Raw genomic sequence first — 22,485 nt, forward strand, 5'->3', positions numbered from 1 at the left:
TTTTTGGTGTTTTTATCGACACTTTTCGAAGAGTTCCGGGGTATAGTGGATTATTGCAATTACATATGTTGTTTGGTCGGTCAACAGGTTCTTCGAAGAGGGACCCGTTTGGACCTAAAAAGATTTCAACACTCCCTACTTATTCTCGCTATGGATGGATTCTGATCCGCGTTTATAACTATAGAAAAATGAAATTGTTGATAAAACGTGTCTTTGAACCCCCAAGAATTCAGAAAATACTCCCCACCAAATTCATTTATGAGAAGTCTGTCTCGTGAAGAATGGGATGAGAAACGCGATTTTGTTAGGTGACTTTGACTGAATCAGTCTTGTTTGGCCGCAGGTATGGAATTTTTTTTTTTTTTTTATTTCAATACAAATTAGATCTGATCAAATTTGCATTTAATCGCTTGTCACACAATTTACCATTCATTTTAAAATTGTGCGCCAATTGCATATATTTATTAAATGATTGATTTACGTCTGATCAGACATAAGATATATCGCTTTTACAAGTGAGATGAATGGTTCGATAACGAACCCATTAAAGTTATTGGGGTGATTCTCTACTTCAAAATCCTTCGATAATTAAATTAATAAAAAATTAATTCTAAGTAAAGTTGGAGGACTCAAAAGAGTTAAAATTGATAGTAACAAAAATGCAAATCTTGAATGGTTAACTGCTTTTAGGCGTTGGGATATGTATGGCTCCACATAATCAGTTTGGATCGTCTCGATTAAAATTGCACATAGACTCTCGTTTTGTTTGTATTTTTGCTTTCTTTCTTTCTTTTTCTTTCTTTTTCTTTTAAGTAATGAGGGTAAATTTGTCTTTCTATGAGATTATCAATGGATAATACCTATTAATTACCTAAAAGAAATAAACGATATTTCTTTTATTATTAGTATTTGAGAAATTCGTAAAAGTTAAAAGCAGTATTTGAAGGAATTATTTCATTTATATTTTTTGATTTACGATCTATTTATACAGATTATTCTTATCTTTTAAAAAATTACATATATACTCATCGAAAATGTCAACATAATTTATAAAAAATTACACATATGCCTCTAAAAAATGTCAATATCATTACACAAACTACTCATATTTTTTACTGTAAAAAGTAATTTTTGCAATACACAAAAAACTAAGAAATTATATGTGTAAACAAAATCATAGATAAGAAAGAAAATAAAATGTAACTAATAATAAAGTTTTGTTAGTGGTGGTGTTGTTTAGGGTTGTGGCGGAGAATAGTAATGTCAGAAATGAGGATCAAGATATGCAGTGGGACCCAATTTATCAACAATGCTTTTGTCTCTTGCAATTGGCTTACAACCTTTTTTCACCATTATCTTTCCCCTTTTCATTTTCTTAATATTGTAGTTTAAGGCTGCGTTTGGGGTTGTTTTTTAAGTGCCCATTTGCTTAAAATCTTTATTTTGATTCAAATGTAATTTCTTATATTGTTTGGTTCCCTTTCCATCAATTACATTTACTTATATTTCATCAAAATTATGTTCCCTTTGTCGGTTTTATTTATGTTGTAATTATTTTTTTTATCTAATCACCCATTAATTTTAAAATATAATTACAATTTGCATCCGTACAATTAATTACAAAATTATAAATACAGATATCATTATTATTATTATTCATGTAACTGTTGGCCAGATTGTCCCTAAACGGGCCAACATATTTATAAGTGAATTTGGAGATAAATTTAATTTATTTTCTAGAAAAATAAAAGATCAAAAAATGAAACCACCTCTTAGTCATGATAAATCAATTATGCTTCCAAGCTGGATCATTTCAAATGTGCACACAGTGCTACTAATATGTTTCCTTAATTCAAATAAGATCTCATCCTAATTATGTGATAAAAGACACTAATCATATTGTAATATGCATAGTTTTAATTCGATCAAATCTGAACTAGATTGGAGTTTTCTCCTCTATGTCTCAAAAGTTTAAGGACTTTTAACATATTTGACCTTATATAATCGCATAATAAGTGCAATAATTAATCAAATAACACTTGTTTGCAACTTACATGTAACTACTTATTTCTTCTTTAAATATAATTCACTTGCAATATAATTAATTAAATTTAATTCGAATTAAAATTTCTATTCACGATATTAGGATATAACCACAATGTCGACGATTAAAACATAAAACCTCGACCCATTAAACGGGTTTACTAAAAATATTTTATCCATGTTTTCAAGTTAATTGGGTAATATTATTATACCACGTTATTATTTCCAAAAGGTAACTGAATCATCAGTTATGAAAATTAGGTAGACGCCTTTTTTCTTTCTTTTTCTGAAAAAAAAAAAACTTATGAGGTCCTAATTCTCTCTCTATTTTCAACGTCCTAAGCGCTCTTTAAAAAGAAAAGAAAAAAATTAGAGGCATAGTGTCAATTATTTAGTGTAAGCTTGGGCTGTGATATTTGGACTACTTCTCAAAATAGATTGGGCCCACAGACTGTCGATATTATCCAATCAACTGGACTTGTCTCTTTCAGAGAACCATTTAAGCTTACCGGGCCAAGACATTTAGGCCTCATATTATCGGAAATATTCCACCCAAAACATTAAGGATTAAGCAAAGCCCAGTCCGATAAGAAAATGTTTCCAAAATAGGTGGACACTAGACAGAGATCAAACGAGTCTTTAACGATGATTATTGGTAAGAAACAAAAAATAAATATCTAAAAAAAAATTATATTTCCTCCTGAGCCTGGGAGAGGCTGCCATTAGTTTCTCCTGTAAGAAATTTACATTTGAGCAAAAGAATATAAGGAAATTTTGTAGCAAAGAGGTTGTCCAGTGAGTTTGCTGGCATTGTTGCAAGAATCATACCATAAATATTTGTACAAACTTTACTTCATCTGGAGTAAATCTTAATCACTCATCATCTACTTGCCTCGTCTTGCAAAGATGGAACCTCCTTGCGAGCGGCCTTGCTGCCCCCATTTTCCTGTTGATTCCCCGTACACAGATGAAACCTGAAATTACTCGACAAAATACCCAATAAAATGAGACTTTAATCATAAGCTTAAGGTCTTACATTAAGTTTGAAGCTGCACTTTTCATGTTTCAACTCTTAAAGAAGTCTGAAAATCCCTTCTTATGATCTTTTATGATTATGGGAGTGTTTGTAAAAACTTAACAGCTTTTCACGTTCCGCCAAAAATGGAAAAAAGCTTAAAGTCAGTGTCATATTGTCTGCTTCTGCTTACCAAACTCCAAGTTATATACCTTTAAAAGCCAAGTGCAGGTAGGAGGGCACTTCTAGCTGCCTCCGGTGCTTTTGCAAATAATTCAGAGTTTGTTTACACATAATCTCTATTTTTCTCTACTTCTCTTACCAAATGCTGTGATTTTTGATGTACAAAGATTATAAAAAAATTTAGTTGTTTCCATCTATGGAGAAAATCCCATGATGTCAAGCATTCATGTCCAGATTCTTACCTTTCCTGAAGCAATATTCAATTTGCTCCAACGACAACCCTGGATTGCAGCATAGAAATTTCTAGCATCAGATGTAAGATTCAATTTCATCGATCATATCAAAAGCTAATTTGCATGATACACACTCAAATACTTTTAACAAAATACATAACTATAGTAGTCATCAAAAACAGAGCATGTAGTCATGATAGATTGATGCAAGGACTTGAGATTCACAGTTAATCTGCAAAAGATGGTGTGTGTTTTTCACCTCTAGATATTGATGTTACCGATGTTCCACAAAATAGCGCCCGTCTCCTCAGATTCCAAATCCATTCTCGAGGAACAGCTATTGGGTGTCGACTAGATTCATGATCTGCAAAAACCTGCACAAATACAAAGAGTTCTTACATAAGATGATACCCTAAAGTAAGAAGGTTGATGAAAGAACAAGGAGCTTTGACAACCTCGTTGACCTGAAAGTATGTCCCGTTGAGTGGAAAGGCTCCTCGATTAGCCGTTCTGCATGGTATCTACGAATGTGGTTGGATGTGTAAATTTCGCTACATACTGAAATTCTACAACATGAAATAAGAGCTATAGTTGTCTTCACCAAGATTGTTCCTTGAACTGTCTGGTCATTTTCATTTTGTACAGTTTGTCCTGAACATGTACTCATGTCACATGTTGTTGACTTCTTGCAATTGCATGCTTTTCTCGGTTCCTGGGAAGATCTCGTGGATTCATCTGAGAGAAATTACGAAGGCAATACTACAAACATCAGAAGTAATACAAGATGAACAATGCCCAAATTTGAGGTTGACTGGACATGTTCATGAAGCATTTTGCTTAAGGATGCAAGAAAAAATATTTGACTGTTATGCCATGTGATAAATTTACAAACACAACACTAGAAACAGGTTATAGTATTAGTTCATTACCTGCTGTCCATATTGCAAGAAGGTAGGGACAGGGATCATCAGGTTCTCGTTTCTCAAACTGTGTAACATATTAAAGAATATGAATTTGTAGCCTTAATAGAACTACAAGACGTTTAAAAAATTTATGAAACACCAAATTTAAGGTGTCTAACCCCTGCCAAAAGAGGGTGTGAATCTGGAATCTCATACCTGCAATGGAATGGAGAAATAATTTAGTGGTGAAACATGGTCTAACCACTCATCATGGTCTACTACAAATTGCCAACCCAAGGTTTTAAAGTTGATGTAAGTATAAAAAAGGTGAAATGTACTTACACATGATGTACTGTCCTTAACCGGCCTACGTACTTCAGTTTAGGCATAGGGATCGACGCAGTTTCAGGGCTTAAAGTAACCAACGATTTTGATATGCCATCCTCTTCACCCATGAAAGTTAGCACATTTTTTCTGAACTCTTCACCGTTAAGTTTGATTGTAGGAATTTCATCATCAGAATCACAATATAAGTCCTCAATGTCTATTTCTACTGTTCCTGTGCACTCGGGCTCTGGCGATAATGGCATTTCTACAATTGGTTCACAATTGCAAGAATTGTACAAGCCTTCGGAGCAATCACCATCAACAAGGGTGAACTTTGGCGGACTTATGTGATCCATTGTGTCTTGAATTGATGCAACGGAAGACTCTGGAGCCGTAATTTGCCCTTTATAACCTTCAAGGCGAAGCTCTGTAGTGTCTTGAATCGATGCAACGGAAGACTGAGGTGCTGTATTTTGCCCTTTAGAACCTTCAAGGCGAAGCCTAGTACTGCATTCAAAACACAAATCGTTTCGACAAAATTCTTGTTTGTTGCTAATTCTTCCCAGTTGGATGCTCAATTTAATCAAATGTCTGAACAAACTCTGAACATATTTTTGAGAATTCTCTATTGTCTTTTCAACTCTGTAAACATATTGGAGATACCTTTTGAGATTTTCTCTATTTTCTTTTAGCAGTTTTCTCTCATTTCGAGCTTTTGATTTTTCATCATAACTAAAGAATGCCTATGATCTTTCTTGTAATCGTCAAATTACTAGATAAGATGGCCCAAAAACACATTGATTATATCCTTCTGCAACTGGCGGATTTCAAACCTTTGTTTGAAATTGACATGTTGTGTTAAAGCAGAGCAGATAAATGTATGCAAACCTTGCAAACTCACTAGCAAAGTGCCTGCATTCTGCTCTCATCGGACATGCATTGCAGTTGGGTCGTCTCTTCGTACAGAAAACCTGTATCGCCGAAACACATTATGGTATCAGATTTCTTTACTGACAGAAGTTGCCACTGAGACAAACATGACGCCAATTCAATTAGTAGTAAGATAAACTGACCTTTCCAAAAGTAATCATCTGATAATGGCACTCGTATCTGTGCAAAGTAACAGTATTCAGTAAAAAGGACAAGCAACTAAACATGATCTGCGGTGTTTTCAATACAATTACATCTCTATCTGAATATATAAATCCAAAAAAAGGAGCAGTTTTCTTAACTTACAATGTTAACTCCTGGAGCTGGCACATGCGGGGCCAAATATACTTTTGGATGGTATCTAACAGTGGGTACCTGCACAAGAATAATTGTTTAGATGATCTTCCATGTGAAAATGACCAAGTGGTGTTAACTGGCGTGGAGTAAATAATTACTGATTTAGAAGGTGTATCTGAACATCCTCAGGTAGTGGCTGCAGGGGGACCCATCCAAGACGTACCAAAATCCGACCAACATTAGTGTCGACCTAGGGAAAGAAGACATCCATAACACCAAGGATGGAGTTATACTATTTAGCTTAATAAATATATGGGATGATTATGCTGACATCCCTTTTAGTTTATGTATATTACAAAAAGTTTCATATTTGAAAAATCACTTTACACCACATGCAGTTATTCTTTACATTCCAACATACCCTTTTGATCGCAATTTAACGAAGGAAAGCTGTAATATAAAACATGACATCTAGTACTTCTTTAAATATGGTCAAACTTGCACACACACATATCCAATCAAACTTACAGGGAATGCGTGTTGGCGCAGCGTCAGAAGCCTCACGCACTCTACACTCTTCAAGCCCAATCCAGGTATGCTCAGTAAGTATTCCCTATAAAGTAATGATTGTGTTTTATGCAGAACAACAAGATCAATTACCTCCACTTGATGTTTAGCTTCATATGTAAACATTGTAGTAAAGTTTCTGAACATTAATCAAGTTATCTATGCATACTTACTTCGCTCTATCTGGTGGAACATCTCTTAGCCACTCTAGGTCAATACTACCATGATCTCTAACCATTCGATCAAGGAAATCCTGCACAGTGAGAGTGAAGGGGAGATTTTTCGACCAACAATTAGAAACATCTTAGGTTATTGCCAGAAACTCATTTTAAACACCTTGATTCTTCCAGCAAGTATATTGTTCATGCCTCGTTCCATGATCACCTTAGCCAGCTCTTCAACCTTTGCTTGTCTAACTGCTTCCCAATTAACAGAATCCATGGTCTGGTAAGTCCTATTCCTTGAGCTGCCATGGGAAATATTTTTCCTCAATTCATCCCAATTGATTGTGTTTTCTTGTTTATCTTTAACCTTCCCTTTCTTTCTTGACGTGGATTCGGTCTGGAGGGAAGTTTCATTTCCCTTTTCCAGGTCGACCCCAACATGATTGTTGGGATCGACTCCAACCTTATTGGGGGGGCTACTCGATGAAGGGTAGTTTTCCATCATCAACAATTCTTCGCACTTGCCTGAGGGTGTTTCGGCTATTTTCACTTCTTTGCTTTCATCAATTAAACAGTCACTTCTATCATCTAAACCATTTTGTTCACTCACAGTTGGAGGTGGAAATCTTGCTGCAAGAGACATAAAGGCAGAACTGCAAGCGACCGAAAAGAAAATAATAACGAGTGGCAACGTGGCATTACATGAAATAAGTAAAGATGTTACAATCATTTGCATTACATTTGACTTTACCTGGAGAGATGATCACTGACATTTTGAGTCAGGAAAACTCCAACCACTGAGTCAACCACAGATCCTTTCCATGGTGAGAATCGCCTATCACCTGAGAGTTTGATATTTCAATAGTCAACACGGAGTTTCAACAATTCTGTCAATGGTATGAGTACAATTAGACATTGATTACTAAAACTGTATTTTATAATGAGAACTGTTCATTGCTCCAGTATTATGGTAATATCTGTTTATCTAAAACTACTAGCAGTACCCATGACAGATTGCAGTTAGCACAAGGATTATAAATTTCTAAATATAAATTATGAAACAGAATGATATGTTGAAATGCAACTCGAATTTCTGTATGCTTATAACCCTTATTGGTAAGGAAAATTTCATGCTTGACTATATATAAAATAAAAAGATGGATAATAGTGAGGGGGAACATAACTTTCTTCTGAGATAGAATTAAATGAAATGAAATCCGACACATCATGTACTGATCTAGGATTACTCAACTTAGAGCTAGATGGTTATAAATACAGGCCTCTGGCCCTGAGGTACTGATCATTAAAGTTAGATGCTTCAGATAAATTCGACCACAGTACCATTAAGATGAATAGATACAAAGGCTCTTAAGATCTTTAGTCAATCCTGGAACATTGAAAAAGCAATACTGTTTAGAAAGTAATACTAAGATAATTCATCTATAAACAATCCTCCGGGGTTTTTCTTTAGGTAGTTGATCATAGTAAATTGGAAGCAACTAAAGTGCTGAGATAGTCTTTGGGAGTGAGTATTGAAAATCTGGAGTTGAAAATAGAACTTCTTTTAGATACGGTCAAACATGTCAACTGTTCCACCCAGAAAATCCAGGTTAGAGCATGCAAAACCACAAAGAAAATTGTCTGAATTAAAATTTTGCTACACCAGGCCCCTTTGATATATCCAGAGGATCTTTAAGGTTTCCAAGTGCATATATGTAGCAGGTGAGCCCCTGCAAAGCCTTTTCTTTGAGCATTCTTCATCTTCGCCATTAACATTGGTTGTATGTGATTATCTAGACAACTGTTAGTAGCTCACTGAAGCAGTTAGTACAAGGAATATGCATTTCTAAATATAAATCATAAACTCAGGAATATATCAAAATTATAAAATAATAATAATAATAAATAATTCTCCTGTATTTATCCATATTAACAATCAATCTCGAAGTAGCAGCAATAGATGGAATGGTGATTGACATTCCTGAATAATTAGTCAACAAATATTTGATAGTTAACGAACTATTATCTAAAATTGATTTTATATTCATGCACGTAACATTTGTAAGAAAAAGAAAAGAATGCATTTGAGTGCCTAAGTCAGGTGCGGGAAAGCTGCTTAAATACAGAAAGAGATTGTCGTCACTAACCAAGGCAATCGTATGTGTTTCTAGAATCTGAAAGGACAACTAATCTATACTAAGATCACCAGAGTAGTGAATATTGCTGTAGTTGTATCTCCAAATTTTTTTGGAAGTATTTTCTTTTTTTCTCCATGGCCCATCATTGTTAAAAGTGGTGAAAGTTCTGTTGTGTTTGATATGAAATTATTAAATCCATGAGATTGCACTTACATAAAGGTTATCCTAAAGTGAAATTCGAAAATATCAGAAGTTAAGCCATTTTATCAACTATGATAGAAAACAACCAGTTAAATACCATAAATTACCTTTGTCCACAATTGATCCCATAATTTTTCAACATTCATTTAGGTCATCGTGGATCCCCCCATCACAACAAGATAGTGTGTGATGGATTTTACAACTTCAAATACAATGGCAACATCAAACATACCTTGAATAAGATGCATGCGGGCAATAAATGATTCCACTCGTCCATCAAATATTTCTCTCTGCTTCTTCCAGTATTTTGCCTTATCATCATCTTCTTGTTCGGTATCATCAGTCCCATTGTTTTCCATCAGCAGATTCCAAACTCTCATTGTCTCTGCATCAAGATCAACTTTTGGCAGCGGTTTCCGTCTCTTGGAAGGATCAAATTTTCCTTTAGAAGGCACAAGTGCACCATGCACAATTTGGTTCCGCACCACGAGTTGATTACATCCATCATCAATATGTAAAGACTCTATCCTCTGGGTAGCAAAATCAACCAGAGCTTGTGTAAACACATTATCTGAAACAAGAGCAAAGTCGCGTGAAGATAATTATCTGTTTTCAAGCTAAAAGCAAAAAAGAAGATTGGTTTTTGGACTCACAATCTCGGATTGAAAAGACATTCTTTTGTTCATGATGCGGGCCCATCAAGTATGGTGTCACAATATCAGACTCCAACGAATACTTCTCGCGTATGAAATTGATGTCCTCTCGTGGTTGGAAGCATGGAGGAATGTCAAAGGTACGATTGTTGCATCGAGATTTATGGTAAGGTAGCAACTTATCAGAAAATGATACCATCTCCTTCATACTCTTTGCTACCACACTATGACCCTCTACCACCTGATAATTGAGTATGTCCATTTCCAAACTGTGGTTCGGGATATCAATTTCAACTCCAAGCACACAGTCCGCAAATTCTGTAGGAGATATCTGAATGCTTTCATTACAAGAAACTAAGTTATCTTGAGGAAGTTCTTGTTGCTCAATCGCCAAACTCTGAGGTCCCTCACCTTGAACTGCCATGCAAGCTGCAAATTTGGCACTGCCTTGGGTTCTGATACTAGAGGCCATCCGGAGAAAAGCCTCCGATACCTGGATCTTAGAAAGATCATTGACAAAGGATGATAGGTCCCGTATTCGGGTGGATGCCTTAGATCTTTTCCTTTTCAAATTCACCATCCAAGTTGAGTTCAAAGTGCATTTATCAAACCTTGGATGTTTAATTGCTTCCCTAGTCATCTTTTCTGTGGATTTCTGCCTTCGGCTTGATGTACGAGGTGTCCTCCTTTTCCTTAACGTCCAAGATGTCCATCTTTGACTTAATGTCCGAGATTTATTCTTTCTATCTTTCACTCCAGGGTAAAAGTTAAATGGTCCATTCGAAGCTGCACTTCTCTGTTTGCGAGAGGTGGGAATCATGCTAACAAGTCTAGTCAACTTGTCAAACACAGTCACCCTTTTTCGCCTCATCCTTGCTTTCTTGAACATATTTGGACAATTAGGACCTAATTTTCTACTGTTCTTCAAACATTCATTTGGCCTGAAAATTCTTCGATACACTTTCAAATAACTGAATCTGCTACGGCAGCAAGGCTGTGGCTCGACCCCTGTTGTAATTTTTATCTCATCGCAGACCTCTGAATTCTGATTTACAGCGCAGTTTTCTGTACTGAATTCCAGCTTTTGTCTGCAGGAAAGTTTACTATAATTACCAACCACTTCCCTATCAACATCTTTTGAGGGATCAACTGGAGTTTTGCGGCTATCTTTTTTCACATATTTTGTACGCTTTGGAGTCCGGGGTTTCGGAGTTGAAGGCTTTATAGGTTTACTTTCATCAAAGACTTTAGGTCTATGTCTTATCATTCTTGCTCTCTTCCGCGGCTTTTTATTCGAGTCAATGCCCTTGTTGCTCCTCTTTTTGGGAGTTTGATTCTTTGGCATATTTGAAGCTTTTGTTGAATCTGGCCCAAATTTACATTGTGAATTGTGATCACTCTTCTTCCATGCAGAAGACACATCAACATCAATGGTGTTTTGACGTGACCTATTGTCTTCACCAGAAACAAGAGGAAAGGTTTCATATTAAAAACACAATATTTCTACAAATTAGTCAAATCATAAGTTATGACTCATAACCATCTCCAACATCAACATCACAGTGCGCCATCGAGCTATATCTTCGGAAACATAGAAACAGATACCAAGCAAAGAAGAAAAAGGAATACATAAAGACAGACATACAAGGAATAAATCTTTTGCAGAAAATGAATTTAGGCTAAAATCTAGGCATCTCTTTGTGAATATAATCTGCTATATTGAGTAAGAGAGCACATATCTTGATCATGCAAAAATACCCTACAAAGCCATAGTTACAGAATTACCTGTTGTGGTGTACTAAACAACTCCATAACGACAGCTTGCAGTTTAACTTAATTCATTAACTCCCACTTCATAGGCAAGAGAAGGAAAACACACGCACACACACCATACACACACACACACACGCATACACATACATGGAGCTTCATGCAACGAAAACGTGCAAGGACATACCTGAGGTCCCACCTATTATGCCGTCTGGTTTTCCATGTAATCCCAGTGACTCAAAGCTGCTGCCTGGATCCCCAAAAACCGCAAAACCAGATTTTCTGGCCACCCCACCACTACAATCCTCAGCAGTTTTTACTCCCTCAACTGCCCCAACATTTGACACAGAACCATCACAATTCTCTGCAACTTCTTGATCCCTCCCGAGACAAACTCTCCCAGAATTCCCAAATTCAAAACCACAATTGCCACTCTCCTTCCCCAATTCTCCCCAAATTTGAGACAATTGAGGATTTTCAACAGAGCCCACATCATGATTCACGCCTTTATCACTGGCACTGGAGTTAATCTCATCATGTCTTGCAGGAACTGGTTTTACTGGTGTCAATGGCACCCATGCACCCTTTTCCTTCAACTCTCCAGCCATACTACTCTCAAGTTCCATTCAAACTTCAGGAGAAGAGAAAAGCCGTAAGCTTTAAGAGAGAGAGAACCAAAACAAGAATCAAACTGAAGAAAAAGGCCATGTCTAGAGAATAACTGCAACACGAACTCATCAGTGAGAAACAAACACAGAAAACATGGAGTACAAAAAGAGAAGTGCTTGAAAAGGGCTAATAAGAACCAATGGTAGAAGAAAGAGCTTTTTCACCTTCACTGCTTTGCTTTGCTTTGACCTACTCTTTATCTATCTATATCTATCTCTTCTCCTCTCTTCTATTCTAAACGTGTGAATATGTTCAAATATTTTTTTTCAATTCAATAAAAATACTTTTATAATTATGGCTATTTGGAGTTTGTGTAATTTAATTAGTGTTGTTTATAACTTATATTTAATAATTTTTAAATTAATAAATATATTAATTGAAAAAGTAAATTAAACAGACTAATGTTGTTGCATTTCAATTTATGGATTTGAAAATCAAATCTTTAATATCTTTGTTCGGATAATTTCAAATTGTTACACTTTGATTTTAAAATATATTTTGAATATCGATGAAGTTTATAATTTTTTAATATAAATTTATTTCAAATTTCTTTTTCAAAATTCGTCAATTTAAATGTCCCTTAAAATATTTGTTTCAGTTTTTTATTCGACAAAGATAAACTCATCAATAAATAAAAATGTTTCCTTTTTTTTTATTTGATAACATAACATGTTAGTTTTAATAACATTTATTTAATTTATTCTTATTGTTATTTAAATCTTAATTCTGATAATATTTTTTAAACTCATAAATATATCTATATTATTTGTTAAGGTATAAGCGTTTATAGTAACTAACTTTAGACGTGACATAAATACCCCTTTCTTCATAAAAACTCAAGTTGTAAGATTTAAACAGAAAAAAATGGGTCACTCAACTATCTTTGTTTTTCTTCATACAATTATCGATAATTTTAGTTTAATTATTCTAAAAAATATAAGTATTTTATAGTTAATTATGCAAACGACAGGTTAAATTGACCCTAATTTGATTTTGATGGCTGCAAGAGAGGGTAATTAAAGAAGAAGAGGAGAGAGCAATTTTAGTACAAGCTGTCGCTGCATTCCTTGGTACAACGCCTCACTGCACACACTGTACTATAAAAAACAAAACTCTTGCCGCTCTTCACTACTCTACTCCCCCTACCTTATCTTCTTCCCCTTCAGTTCAGGCCTTCTTCCTCTGTATTTTTTCACACACTGAGCATCCAATACCACTCGACAATGTCAAGCACTCCAGCTGAAGAAGATGCTCGACCAGAGCCCAAATACGCCGCTGAAGAAGATTCAGAATCGGAAGCCACATCCACAGAATCCTCATCCGACTCGGACTCGGACTTGGAGACGGACTCGGACTCGGACTCCGATGAAGAACCCATTTCCTACATCCGACCCGACGGCAGAGGTCAGGAACCCAATCCCGACGACCTCGAGGACGAGAACACCCCCGAAGCCAACATCAGCCGTTTCAGCAAAATCCTCTTCTCGAAGCGCATGCGCAGGGAGTTGGAGGAGAAGGAAGAAATTGATAACCACGAAGACCTCTTCGATTTTCCTCCGGACCCGGAGAACTGGCGGGAGGAGGATTTGAAGGAGTTGTGGGCGGATGCTCCGCTTGAGATGACTAAACCGGGTTGGGACCCGAATTGGGTGGACGAGGAGGAGGTGGATATTATCAGCGAGGAGATTAAGGCTGGCCGTGATCCGCCCATTGCCCCGTTTTACGTTCCCTACAGGAAGCCTTATCCGGCGATTCCGAATAACCATCATGATATCTCGAATCCCAAGGCTGTAATTGAGGAGCTGGACAGGATTGAGGAGTTCTTGAGATGGGTTAGCTACATTTTCCCCGATGGCAGCACGTAAGTGTTCAAACTTATTCTTGGAACATTTTGAATTCTTTATGTGATTTTGAACGAGGGCGTAGTTTAGCATTTTGTCACATCTTTGTGTTTTCTCTGGTCAATTTCCTATTCTGGATTTAAGTGCGACCTGGTTGTTAGTTATAGGAAGTAGAAGTTGCTCTATTGTTCATTAATTTTAGAATATGAACTATTAATGTCTAAATATGTTTGTTTGGAGGCCTGTACATGTTAGTGATTTTCTCTTCGGTTGTTGAGCTTAGAGTAAAAAAAGCGCCACCGCTTTGGCTCTTCCTGACTTTATCTTTTTGATGAATTTATTTTGCAAGGTATGAAGGCACTGTTTGGGACGACTTGGCTCATGGAAAAGGTGTATATGTTGCTGAGCAAGGGCTGGTCAGGTTTGTTTACAAATTTCAATCATTCTTTATGGCTTTCTACCTTAGTTTAAGATATCCATTCATGCCTTTGTAACATAAGTTTCGTAAGCTTTAATTGTTGCTTGTAGGTATGAAGGAGAATGGCTCCAAAACAACATGGAAGGTCATGGAGTTGTTGAAGTGGAAATTCCCACCATGGAACCTATTCCCGGTTCCAAGTGTGTCCTTAACTGCTTTGTGGACTCTTTTTAAAATTATCAACAGTCAGAACATAAGCATTCTAATTAGTATTATGTTGATATACTTTCCATGGTTTTTCCAGGCTTGAGGCAAAGATGCGAGCCGAAGGTAAAATAATATCAAGAGACTTTATGTCCCCTGAAGATAGGGAATGGCTTGAGATGGACATTGAAGACAGTTTGCGGTTAGCTAATGGAGAATATGAAATCCCTTTTTATGAAAAGGATGAGTGGATCAGACAATTCGGAAAGAAGCCGTAAGTTTTATGCTCAAGCCATCAGTTTTCACAATCACAACACCCATTTGTATCACCCTTCCTCGTTCTTCTTTTTTTTTCCACAAATATCGCATGAAGCTTGATGCTTGTAGCTGTTATGTTGCAAAGTAATGATCTTAGGTACAATTACTTCAGAGTATGGTGATTTTGCTCTCTGCAGTAGTTTTTGGCTGTAGGCTTGTAGCATCCTCCATTTTAAAAATCTGTCTTGAGTTTGAGTCAGTAAAAACATCACTGATGTTACCTGGATAATTTGCACTTTTTCATCCAGAACTCTGAAATGGTAGTATCTTTTTCTGTCCGGATGCTTGCTTTGCTCATACTGTTAGTATGAGTGCAGATTGTATTTAGTTATGATATGAGATACTAATTTACTAAGCCATGAAATAGCTTGCTATCAATAATTTATGACATGCAATGGAAAGCCTGATTAGTAGACATATTACCTTAGTGGCGTGTCTTCACAAGCATATGATATCAAAAGCTTGGTTTGAATTTTTTGTCTCCAGTTAGTTCAAAAAAAAAAAAAAAAAAAAAGAAGAAGAAGAAGAAAAGAAAAAAGAATCCGTTTTGCACGATCTAATCCAGAATCTCTATGAAGAAAGTGGTGCTGTTGTTCGTTCGTACTTATTATTGAGGTCCAGTGAAGAATTTGTATAACTCGGGTAGTCTGAAATTGATTTTTGAATGGAACTACTAGTCCGAGTCTTCTAGAAATTCTGTATTTGTTGCTGTTAATGTGATTTTCAATGGTATCTGTCTATCTGGTACCAGGGAGAAAGGCCGGTACCGGTATGCTGGTCAATGGAAGCATGGGAGAATGCATGGTTGTGGTGTATATGAACTCAATGAGCAAACAATATATGTAAGAAGACACTATTTTTGTTGCTTTTCTTGCCTTGCACTTTATTCTTTTTTTCATATGAAAACATTTGACATATGATACTATTAATTATAGAGAAAAAATAAAAATGATAATAAGAACAGCTGCTTATATGAATGATCAAGTAGTTCTTTGCATCTCCTCCTTGTTATGTTCTTTTCCATGTAGCACATTGTACAAAGAGTTGTTGTGTGCTACCTCTGTACTATAGAGATAACTCATTTGGTGCTGTTGACTAGTCAAAATTAACTGCTTATGTAAATAATATTAAGTAATATAACTGATGCTGGTATCTTGAAGTTTGATAATATTAATATTCTCGGATCAATATGGCAGTCTAAGAAACAAATTGACTTGATGACATAGCAAACTGAGCTATTGGGAGCATGTAATTTTGTTTCTGGATTGGTGTTAGAACATATGTAAATGATATATGATACTCTGAAATCAGACAACTATTAGGACAAGCATGACATCTTTTTGCTAACGGGATGAAATTATTATCTTCAGACAATTTCTAAGGACTCATCTTACTGTAGCTAAATATATCAGAAGCAAACTATAATAAAGAACTGTCTGCAACTTTTATTGACATGAGCAGGGGCGGTTCTATTTTGGTGAACTTTTGGGAGATCCAACTGGTTGTGATGCAGAAGTGTCGGCGGTAATTAATGACTTTCTCTACGCTCACACCTCTATGAAACTTTTACTTGCTGTGGTGAGACAACTTAGGGTATGTCCCCTCAGCTGCATGCAGGTATAGCAGAGGTTGCAGCTGCAAAGGCGCGCATGTTCATCAACAAGCCAGATGGAAGTAAGTCCCAATCCTGTACCTTTCCTATTTTACTGATATATCTCTTGAACAGCATAGGGATTAGGTAATAAGAAGCTTGTGATCTAGGAGAAATGGCCTAAACTAGCAAACCAATGAATGAAAAGTCCAGTTAATTCTCAAATATCAGGATCATAAAAGGTGTTGTAATGGAAATTGACTCCTTACTGGTCCTTTAATTATCATTGCTTTGGGCCAAGAGAGCTCTCTTTGCAGTAAAAATGTAAACAAAAACAACTATCTAATAGGATACTAGATAATTTAGGACGGAAATACACAAGCTGCTTGTTTCATTGTCCTAAGTAGGGATTTGTGTAAAATTGGAAGGGTGTAGATTGCTGCCCCATGGAGATATGCATTGTTACTTGTCTAATTTGGCAATGTGTTAATGGGCTCTAATTGCTATATTGTATGTGAAATATGATTTTCAAATATATTTGCTCATTTCTTGGCACGAACAAAGAGGTAGCAATGAGCCTGGTTAGTCTAAAATCAGTTTCCATACAAAAACAATTGGCCTGATATTCTAATATAAAGTAAGTACATATGGATACTTCCCATGCTATGTCTAAGAACAGTACAAAATAGCATGCGATTAGGATGCTGAATTTTTTTAAGGAAAGAACAATTGGAGACAGATGTATTATGAGTGGATGTCTCTTAAAAATTTTGTCCAATGAGTTTGAACATTGATCAAGTACTAATGATCAAAGAAATAAGGATCAAGTTTTTCAAACCTTATAAATGATGACATCATGCTATTGTACATGCCTTTGCTCAGTTCAATGAGTGGTGCCAGAGTTGATGAAGTCTGACAGGGTGAAAGAATTTGCTTATCTCATGTTGTCAGTTGGTACTTTTCTATTCCAATCATGTGCTCTAGAAAAATAAAGTTGCCCTGTTTGTAAAGCTTACTAGACTATGAGAAGCTCTGAGTTTCCTGTCTTCTACCTCGTTTCTCGTCAAGCATCAAAATGTTGCAGTGGTTACTTGAAAAGAAACATGTAGGTTCACAATACTGGAATGGTAGGTGATGGCAGATGTCAGTAGATGAAAGGTGATTTGCTGCATAGCAAGAGAGGTCTTAGTGGCACCTCTATTTATTTTTTTAGCTTTTTCACAAAATGATTGGATCACTTAAATCAATATGACCTATCTAAAACTAAAATACAGAATACTAGTTGCCATGAGTATTATTTATGTAGTTAAACATGTATGTCTAGCTGTACTAGAAAGGAAAAAAATGTTATTGGTACATGTGATTCCTAATTCAAGCCGTCTCAGAAGCAGAAAAAAGTTTTTGATACACATACTTTCTAATTAGGTGTTCCCCCCCCCCCCCCCTCTAATAAATGTGCAGAATTTGTAAGCTTTTCTTTGTTTCTTCCAGAAGATTCCCTTCCTAACATAAACTATGATTTACTCATGCAGTGGTCAGAGAATATATGGGTCCATATTCTGATCCTCAACATCCCTACTTTTACGAGGAGGAGGATGTGTGGATGGCACCAGGCTTTATCAATCAATTCTATGAAGTAACACACATACCAAGATGAGAATTGCCTTACTGTGAACAGTATCAGAAAGTAATAAAATGGTCATTTTGCAGGTCCCCGATTATTGGAAAATGTACGTCCATGAGGTCGATCAAGAGAGGGAGATGTGGTTGAACTCATTCTATAAAGCTCCGCTCAGGCTACCTATGCCTTCTGAACTTGAATACTGGTGGTGGTGCAAAGGTAGTAACTTTATTCTTGAATATGGATGTTTTGGCATCTCAATTTTACTGAAAAAAATCGACTCCATTTTAGTTTTTTGCTCTAACATTAAAAATTATATCACATACTTGATTGACCTGATTATGAGTCTACATGGAATTTTATTAACTGGTTCGCTGTTTTTTCATTCAGATGAAAAACCAGAATTTGTTCTGCTGAATAAAGAACCGGAGCCTGATCCTGAAGACCCGTCCAAACTTGTCTATGATGAAGATCCCCTCATCCTACACACTCCAACTGGAAGAATAATAAACTATGTGGATGATGAGGAGCACGGGATTCGGTTATTTTGGCAACCTCCAGTGAAGGAGGGGGAAGATGTCGATCCAGACAAGGCTGAGTTCCTACCTCTTGGGTATGATGAGTTTTATGGACGAGAAGTGGATGCCCAGAAAGAGAACTTGTGGATGCGCTTTCTAACTGCTGTGGATAAAACGTGCAAACCTATTTTCAAAAGACTGGAAAAATGGACTGAAGAAAAGAAGAAAGCTGGTGAGGCAAAGATGGAGCTACTGAAAAAAGAAATGGAATTGGTGGAAGCTGAGTTGTCCCTGAAAGAGACAATTGAAGACTTGGATGAGGAACTAAAGATAATGCAGAAAGAGGAGGAAAAGAAAGTGGAACAAGAGGTTGAAGAGGAAGATATTCCGATGTCTGCACCAGTAAACGAGTTGCAGCCAACTCCAGCCGAAGTTGATGAAGAGGAGGAAGATGAGGAGGAAGAAGATGATACTACTCCTTCCAGTTTTGGGTCGATTGAAGATCAAAACTCTGCAAGTAACGATGAGAAGGGAAGTAAATTTGGAAAGTCCACCTTTGCAGCATCTTCCCTATCATTTGCAAATGCGAATCTCATCTCGTTGGTAAGCTTGAAGTATCTTGGCTTGCGAATATGCTTTACTTCATGCTATAATGAGACAATACGGCTAAATTGCAGGAAGTTGTGCCACACATACACATACACATACACGACCAATAACAAGTCACAAATTTGATTCTCGGATTTGGTTCACAGGTTCCACTACAGTTGCAGAATTCATTTTTAAGGTGGAGTAAGGGAAAATTTCAGAAGCGCCCGTCTGCTTCTATTTCTCCAAACCAGCTTCATCACTTGTCACCCAAGAGACAGGATTTCACGACTGTTAGCTTCTCCCTTGCAGCAGGTAAAAGCTTGAAACTGAGATGTACTAGGCAAATACCTCATGTACAACACATCTCCAGGTTGAGCTCAAGATATCACTCAAAAAAGAAAGCTTCAAAGGAGTCAGGACGAGTATTGGAGCATCTCAACATACTGTCGTTGCACACTCCGCTAACAATGTAATCCCATGTCTCTCATTCTTTACAATTTTGTAGCACCAGCGGCTAAACACTCCGTTTTGAGCTTCTGCATTCTTGTACTGGACAACTCGTTTTTTGCTGAGTTAATATGCATGATCGTGGCTCATACCATCCCTAGCAATACCAACTGTAATGTGCTTAACTCACGCCTGCCAAAGACGTTCCAACACTTTTGGTTGTGTCTAAGTCATGGAAAACGTAGACCGTAGTACTAGAGGATTATGGTTCAACGTAAGTTTATGTGAGGAAATTGAGTTTCGAAAAATGTACTGGAATTTGTAGCTGAGATGATCAATAAATGATTTCATTTGATTGTTTCTCAGTATTATGTTCTCGATTTACTTAAAAGTTTTCTAAACTGTGTCCATATTCAGTCACGCCTTCATCTTTTTTCTTTTTTGCCTGTAAACAGGATGCTTTGGGGATTTTCTTTCTACTTTTCAGAGATTTATATATCGAACTGAATCCTCTCCAAATACTAAATTCAATTCAAATATTACTACAAGGGCAAATGCAAATTAATTAACTATATTACCCTTTATTTCATGCTTTATCAGTGCTAACTGCATCTAAGCAATAAAAATCAAAGGGAGTTGGAATTGGAGTGAGAAAAAGAATTGAAGAAAACTGTCGGAAGAGATCCAAAAATTGAAGGCGATCGCAGTGGGAGTCGAACCCACGACCTTTAGATCCGGAGTCTAACGCGGTATCCACTCCGCTATGCGACCGTTGTACGATGAAAATCTATGCAGAACGGATTACTTAGACCAAGGGTAAAATACTTTATTTTAAAAAATACGGGATGAATTGCTATTTGGCCGTATGGGTAATTTTTTCATTTTTAATATTATAGAAGGATAATTTACTTTATTTTAAAATATATAAAAGAATAAATTATTTTTTCTTTTTACAGAAAAGTAATTTATTTATTTTCAATTTTATACGAGCTAAATTACATTGAACCCCTTGTTCTTCATAACACCCCATCCGACCATAACTGTATGAAGTGGTACATACATACATGTCATGCCAACATCATCAAACATTCTTTTCTTGCATAATCACATTTTAACTCGACATGATCTAATTAATTACTCGAATGAAGATGTTCCTTTTTTTACATCAAGGAGTCTTTTCTGACACCAAATCATGATTACCACGTTGAATTCTTAATCAGTCATAATCTTATCAATTAACTGCAGATATTTCTAAAATATCTCTCAGCAAAAGGGATGTTAGCGACCCACTAATTGTGATATTGTTACCTCAAAAAATCAAGTCATGTAGGAGTGTAAACGAGTCGTGCTCGAGCTCGAGCTTTTTTTTTTTTTTTTTTTGGATATTATCAGATTAAATCATAAGAATTATCAAATTTTTACATAAATTTATAAGTAATAAAATAGATTGCATAATGCATACTATATTATTAATATACCAAAATATAGTATGATTTTTAATTTATTGTTATAAATATAAACTACTAATTAGTTTAGTAGATATAATTAGTAAAAAATATCTTACTAAGCAATTTAAAATTGTAGAAAAGTATCCATTATCTGAAATAATGCAATTTAAATACATAAAAATATTTTATAGTTGGGATTAATATATGTTCACAATCTGTAATAAATTTTATATTTATAAATATTAGTATTGTATTAATATAACTATCATCTTACATTGTTGAACAACATTGGTTAATTGGGCTATCAAAATTCAGATCAAATAGTTAGATATAATCAAACTTACAAAAATATACGTCTCATATCGAGTTATCGTACTCGAAACATCAGAATAACCATTCAATACGGTGGATCGTTGAATCATGTCATGTGATTGAAAAATCATACCTTCTGATATGATCTAATGAACACAGTTTTATATATATTTGAATTTGGTATGAATATGGTGCCCCAATTTAAGATATCGTAATTGTTGATTAAATTTTTTGATCTCATTATATATATAATAAAATAATATAAAAAATAATTAAAATTGTTCAACCATCATTATTGTTATTATTATCATTATTTTAAGATTAATTCATAGGAATCAGTCAATTTTGACATAAATTTATAAGTAATAAAATAGATTGCATAATCCAAGTATGTATCTTGATATAAATATAACAATAAAAAAAATAGATAAAAAAATCAAAAGACAATTACTTGTCATTTAAAAAAAGTATAACACAATACAAATATATACTAAAGTGTAACATAAAATTTATATGTGTCGTATTAAATAATTAATTTATAAAAAATATTATAATTTACTAACTTGTTGATTAAATTTAATTTCGTATAAAGATTAAATGTATAAATAAAAATACCATAATTTATTATTATCTAAAATAAAGTATGTGATATTGATTAATAATTATATATATGATCAATTTTGAGTATAAAATTGATAAAGTATTGAATATGAAATTAAATATATAAATTTTTTTAATATATATATATAATAAAATAAAAAAAATAGAAAAGCTCATGAATAAATGAGCTCGAGCTCAAAATCGAGTCGGCTTCCACCCCTCTGTCTTCTTATTGGATTACCGGACAACTAATGACTATCCTTGGCACATCATGTTTAGAGAATCCAATGTTTAATGGGCAAATTTTTTCACATTATGTTAAATAATAAAATCATCTAAAAATTTAATTTTTTTTACACGTGGATACAATAATGACATACAAATTCAATCAATCACTTTATTTAAAAATTTAAATTATTATAATAAAAATATTATTTAGTAATAATATTTTAACACATTTAACACATAAAATAAAATATTAATA

The 22,485-nt window shown here is 35.2% G+C and overlaps 2 protein-coding genes and 1 non-coding gene across 5 annotated transcripts; 1 reads left to right on the forward strand and 2 right to left on the reverse strand.

The window, feature by feature from the left end:
• Window positions 1-2,713: 2,713 nt before the first annotated feature.
• Window positions 2,714-12,284, reverse strand: LOC105169980 (DNA glycosylase/AP lyase ROS1). Of its 3 annotated transcripts, none has more exons than XM_011090543.3 (19): window positions 11,623-12,284; window positions 9,654-11,108; window positions 9,233-9,571; window positions 7,413-7,503; window positions 6,834-7,314; window positions 6,671-6,750; window positions 6,459-6,543; window positions 6,089-6,180; window positions 5,940-6,008; window positions 5,777-5,813; window positions 5,592-5,674; window positions 4,719-5,210; window positions 4,556-4,592; window positions 4,404-4,461; window positions 4,076-4,209; window positions 3,930-3,995; window positions 3,734-3,848; window positions 3,484-3,522; window positions 2,714-3,017 (listed from the first exon to the last, which is right to left on the reverse strand). In XM_011090543.3, the coding sequence occupies exons 1-19, from the start codon at window positions 12,047-12,049 to the stop codon at window positions 2,917-2,919; spliced, it is 4,281 nt and encodes a 1,426-aa protein (XP_011088845.1). In that variant the 5' UTR covers window positions 12,050-12,284; the 3' UTR covers window positions 2,714-2,916. The 3 variants fall into 3 exon arrangements, with proteins under 3 accessions (XP_011088845.1, XP_011088844.1, XP_011088841.1); XM_011090542.3 differs by having other exon boundaries at window positions 3,939-3,995; window positions 11,611-12,284; XM_011090539.3 differs by having other exon boundaries at window positions 11,611-12,284.
• A 916-nt stretch (window positions 12,285-13,200) lies between these two features.
• On the forward strand, window positions 13,201-20,006 carry EMB1211 (MORN (Membrane Occupation and Recognition Nexus) repeat-containing protein). The gene is made up of 11 exons (XM_011090538.3): window positions 13,201-13,953; window positions 14,283-14,354; window positions 14,462-14,551; window positions 14,656-14,829; window positions 15,625-15,715; window positions 16,335-16,397; window positions 16,481-16,547; window positions 17,997-18,100; window positions 18,175-18,304; window positions 18,476-19,206; window positions 19,359-20,006. Exons 1-11 carry the CDS (start codon window positions 13,316-13,318, stop codon window positions 19,665-19,667), a joined length of 2,469 nt encoding a protein of 822 aa, XP_011088840.1. The 5' UTR covers window positions 13,201-13,315; the 3' UTR covers window positions 19,668-20,006.
• Window positions 20,007-20,339: 333 nt separating this feature from the next.
• Window positions 20,340-20,412, reverse strand: TRNAR-CCG (transfer RNA arginine (anticodon CCG)). Its single transcript has one exon. It is a non-coding gene; the product is annotated as a tRNA-Arg (tRNA).
• Window positions 20,413-22,485: the final 2,073 nt, after the last annotated feature.

Source organism: Sesamum indicum, linkage group LG9, assembly GCF_026168435.1.
Source record: "Sesamum indicum cultivar Baizhima isolate 11 linkage group LG9, ASM2616843v1, whole genome shotgun sequence".
NCBI classification, from domain to species: Eukaryota; Viridiplantae; Streptophyta; class Magnoliopsida; order Lamiales; family Pedaliaceae; genus Sesamum; species Sesamum indicum.

What these genes read in the sequence shown, in the direction of transcription:
- LOC105169980 (XM_011090539.3), bottom strand. Translation starts at nt 12,049, where the DNA reads ATGGAACTTGAGAGTAGTATGGCTGGAGAGTTGAAGGAAAAGGGTGCA. An exon ending in GTCAGTGATCATCTCTCCAG is followed by an intron (nt 7,315 to 7,412) that starts GTAAAGTCAAAT and finishes GGTCGCTTGCAG; the next exon opens with TTCTGCCTTTATGTCTCTTG. An exon ending in TACTTGCTGGAAGAATCAAG is followed by an intron (nt 6,751 to 6,833) that starts GTGTTTAAAATG and finishes CTCACTGTGCAG; the next exon opens with GATTTCCTTGATCGAATGGT.
- EMB1211 (XM_011090538.3), top strand. Translation starts at nt 13,316, where the DNA reads ATGTCAAGCACTCCAGCTGAAGAAGATGCTCGACCAGAGCCCAAATAC. An exon ending in ATTTTCCCCGATGGCAGCAC is followed by an intron (nt 13,954 to 14,282) that starts GTAAGTGTTCAA and finishes TTATTTTGCAAG; the next exon opens with GTATGAAGGCACTGTTTGGG. An exon ending in CATCAACAAGCCAGATGGAA is followed by an intron (nt 16,548 to 17,996) that starts GTAAGTCCCAAT and finishes TTACTCATGCAG; the next exon opens with TGGTCAGAGAATATATGGGT.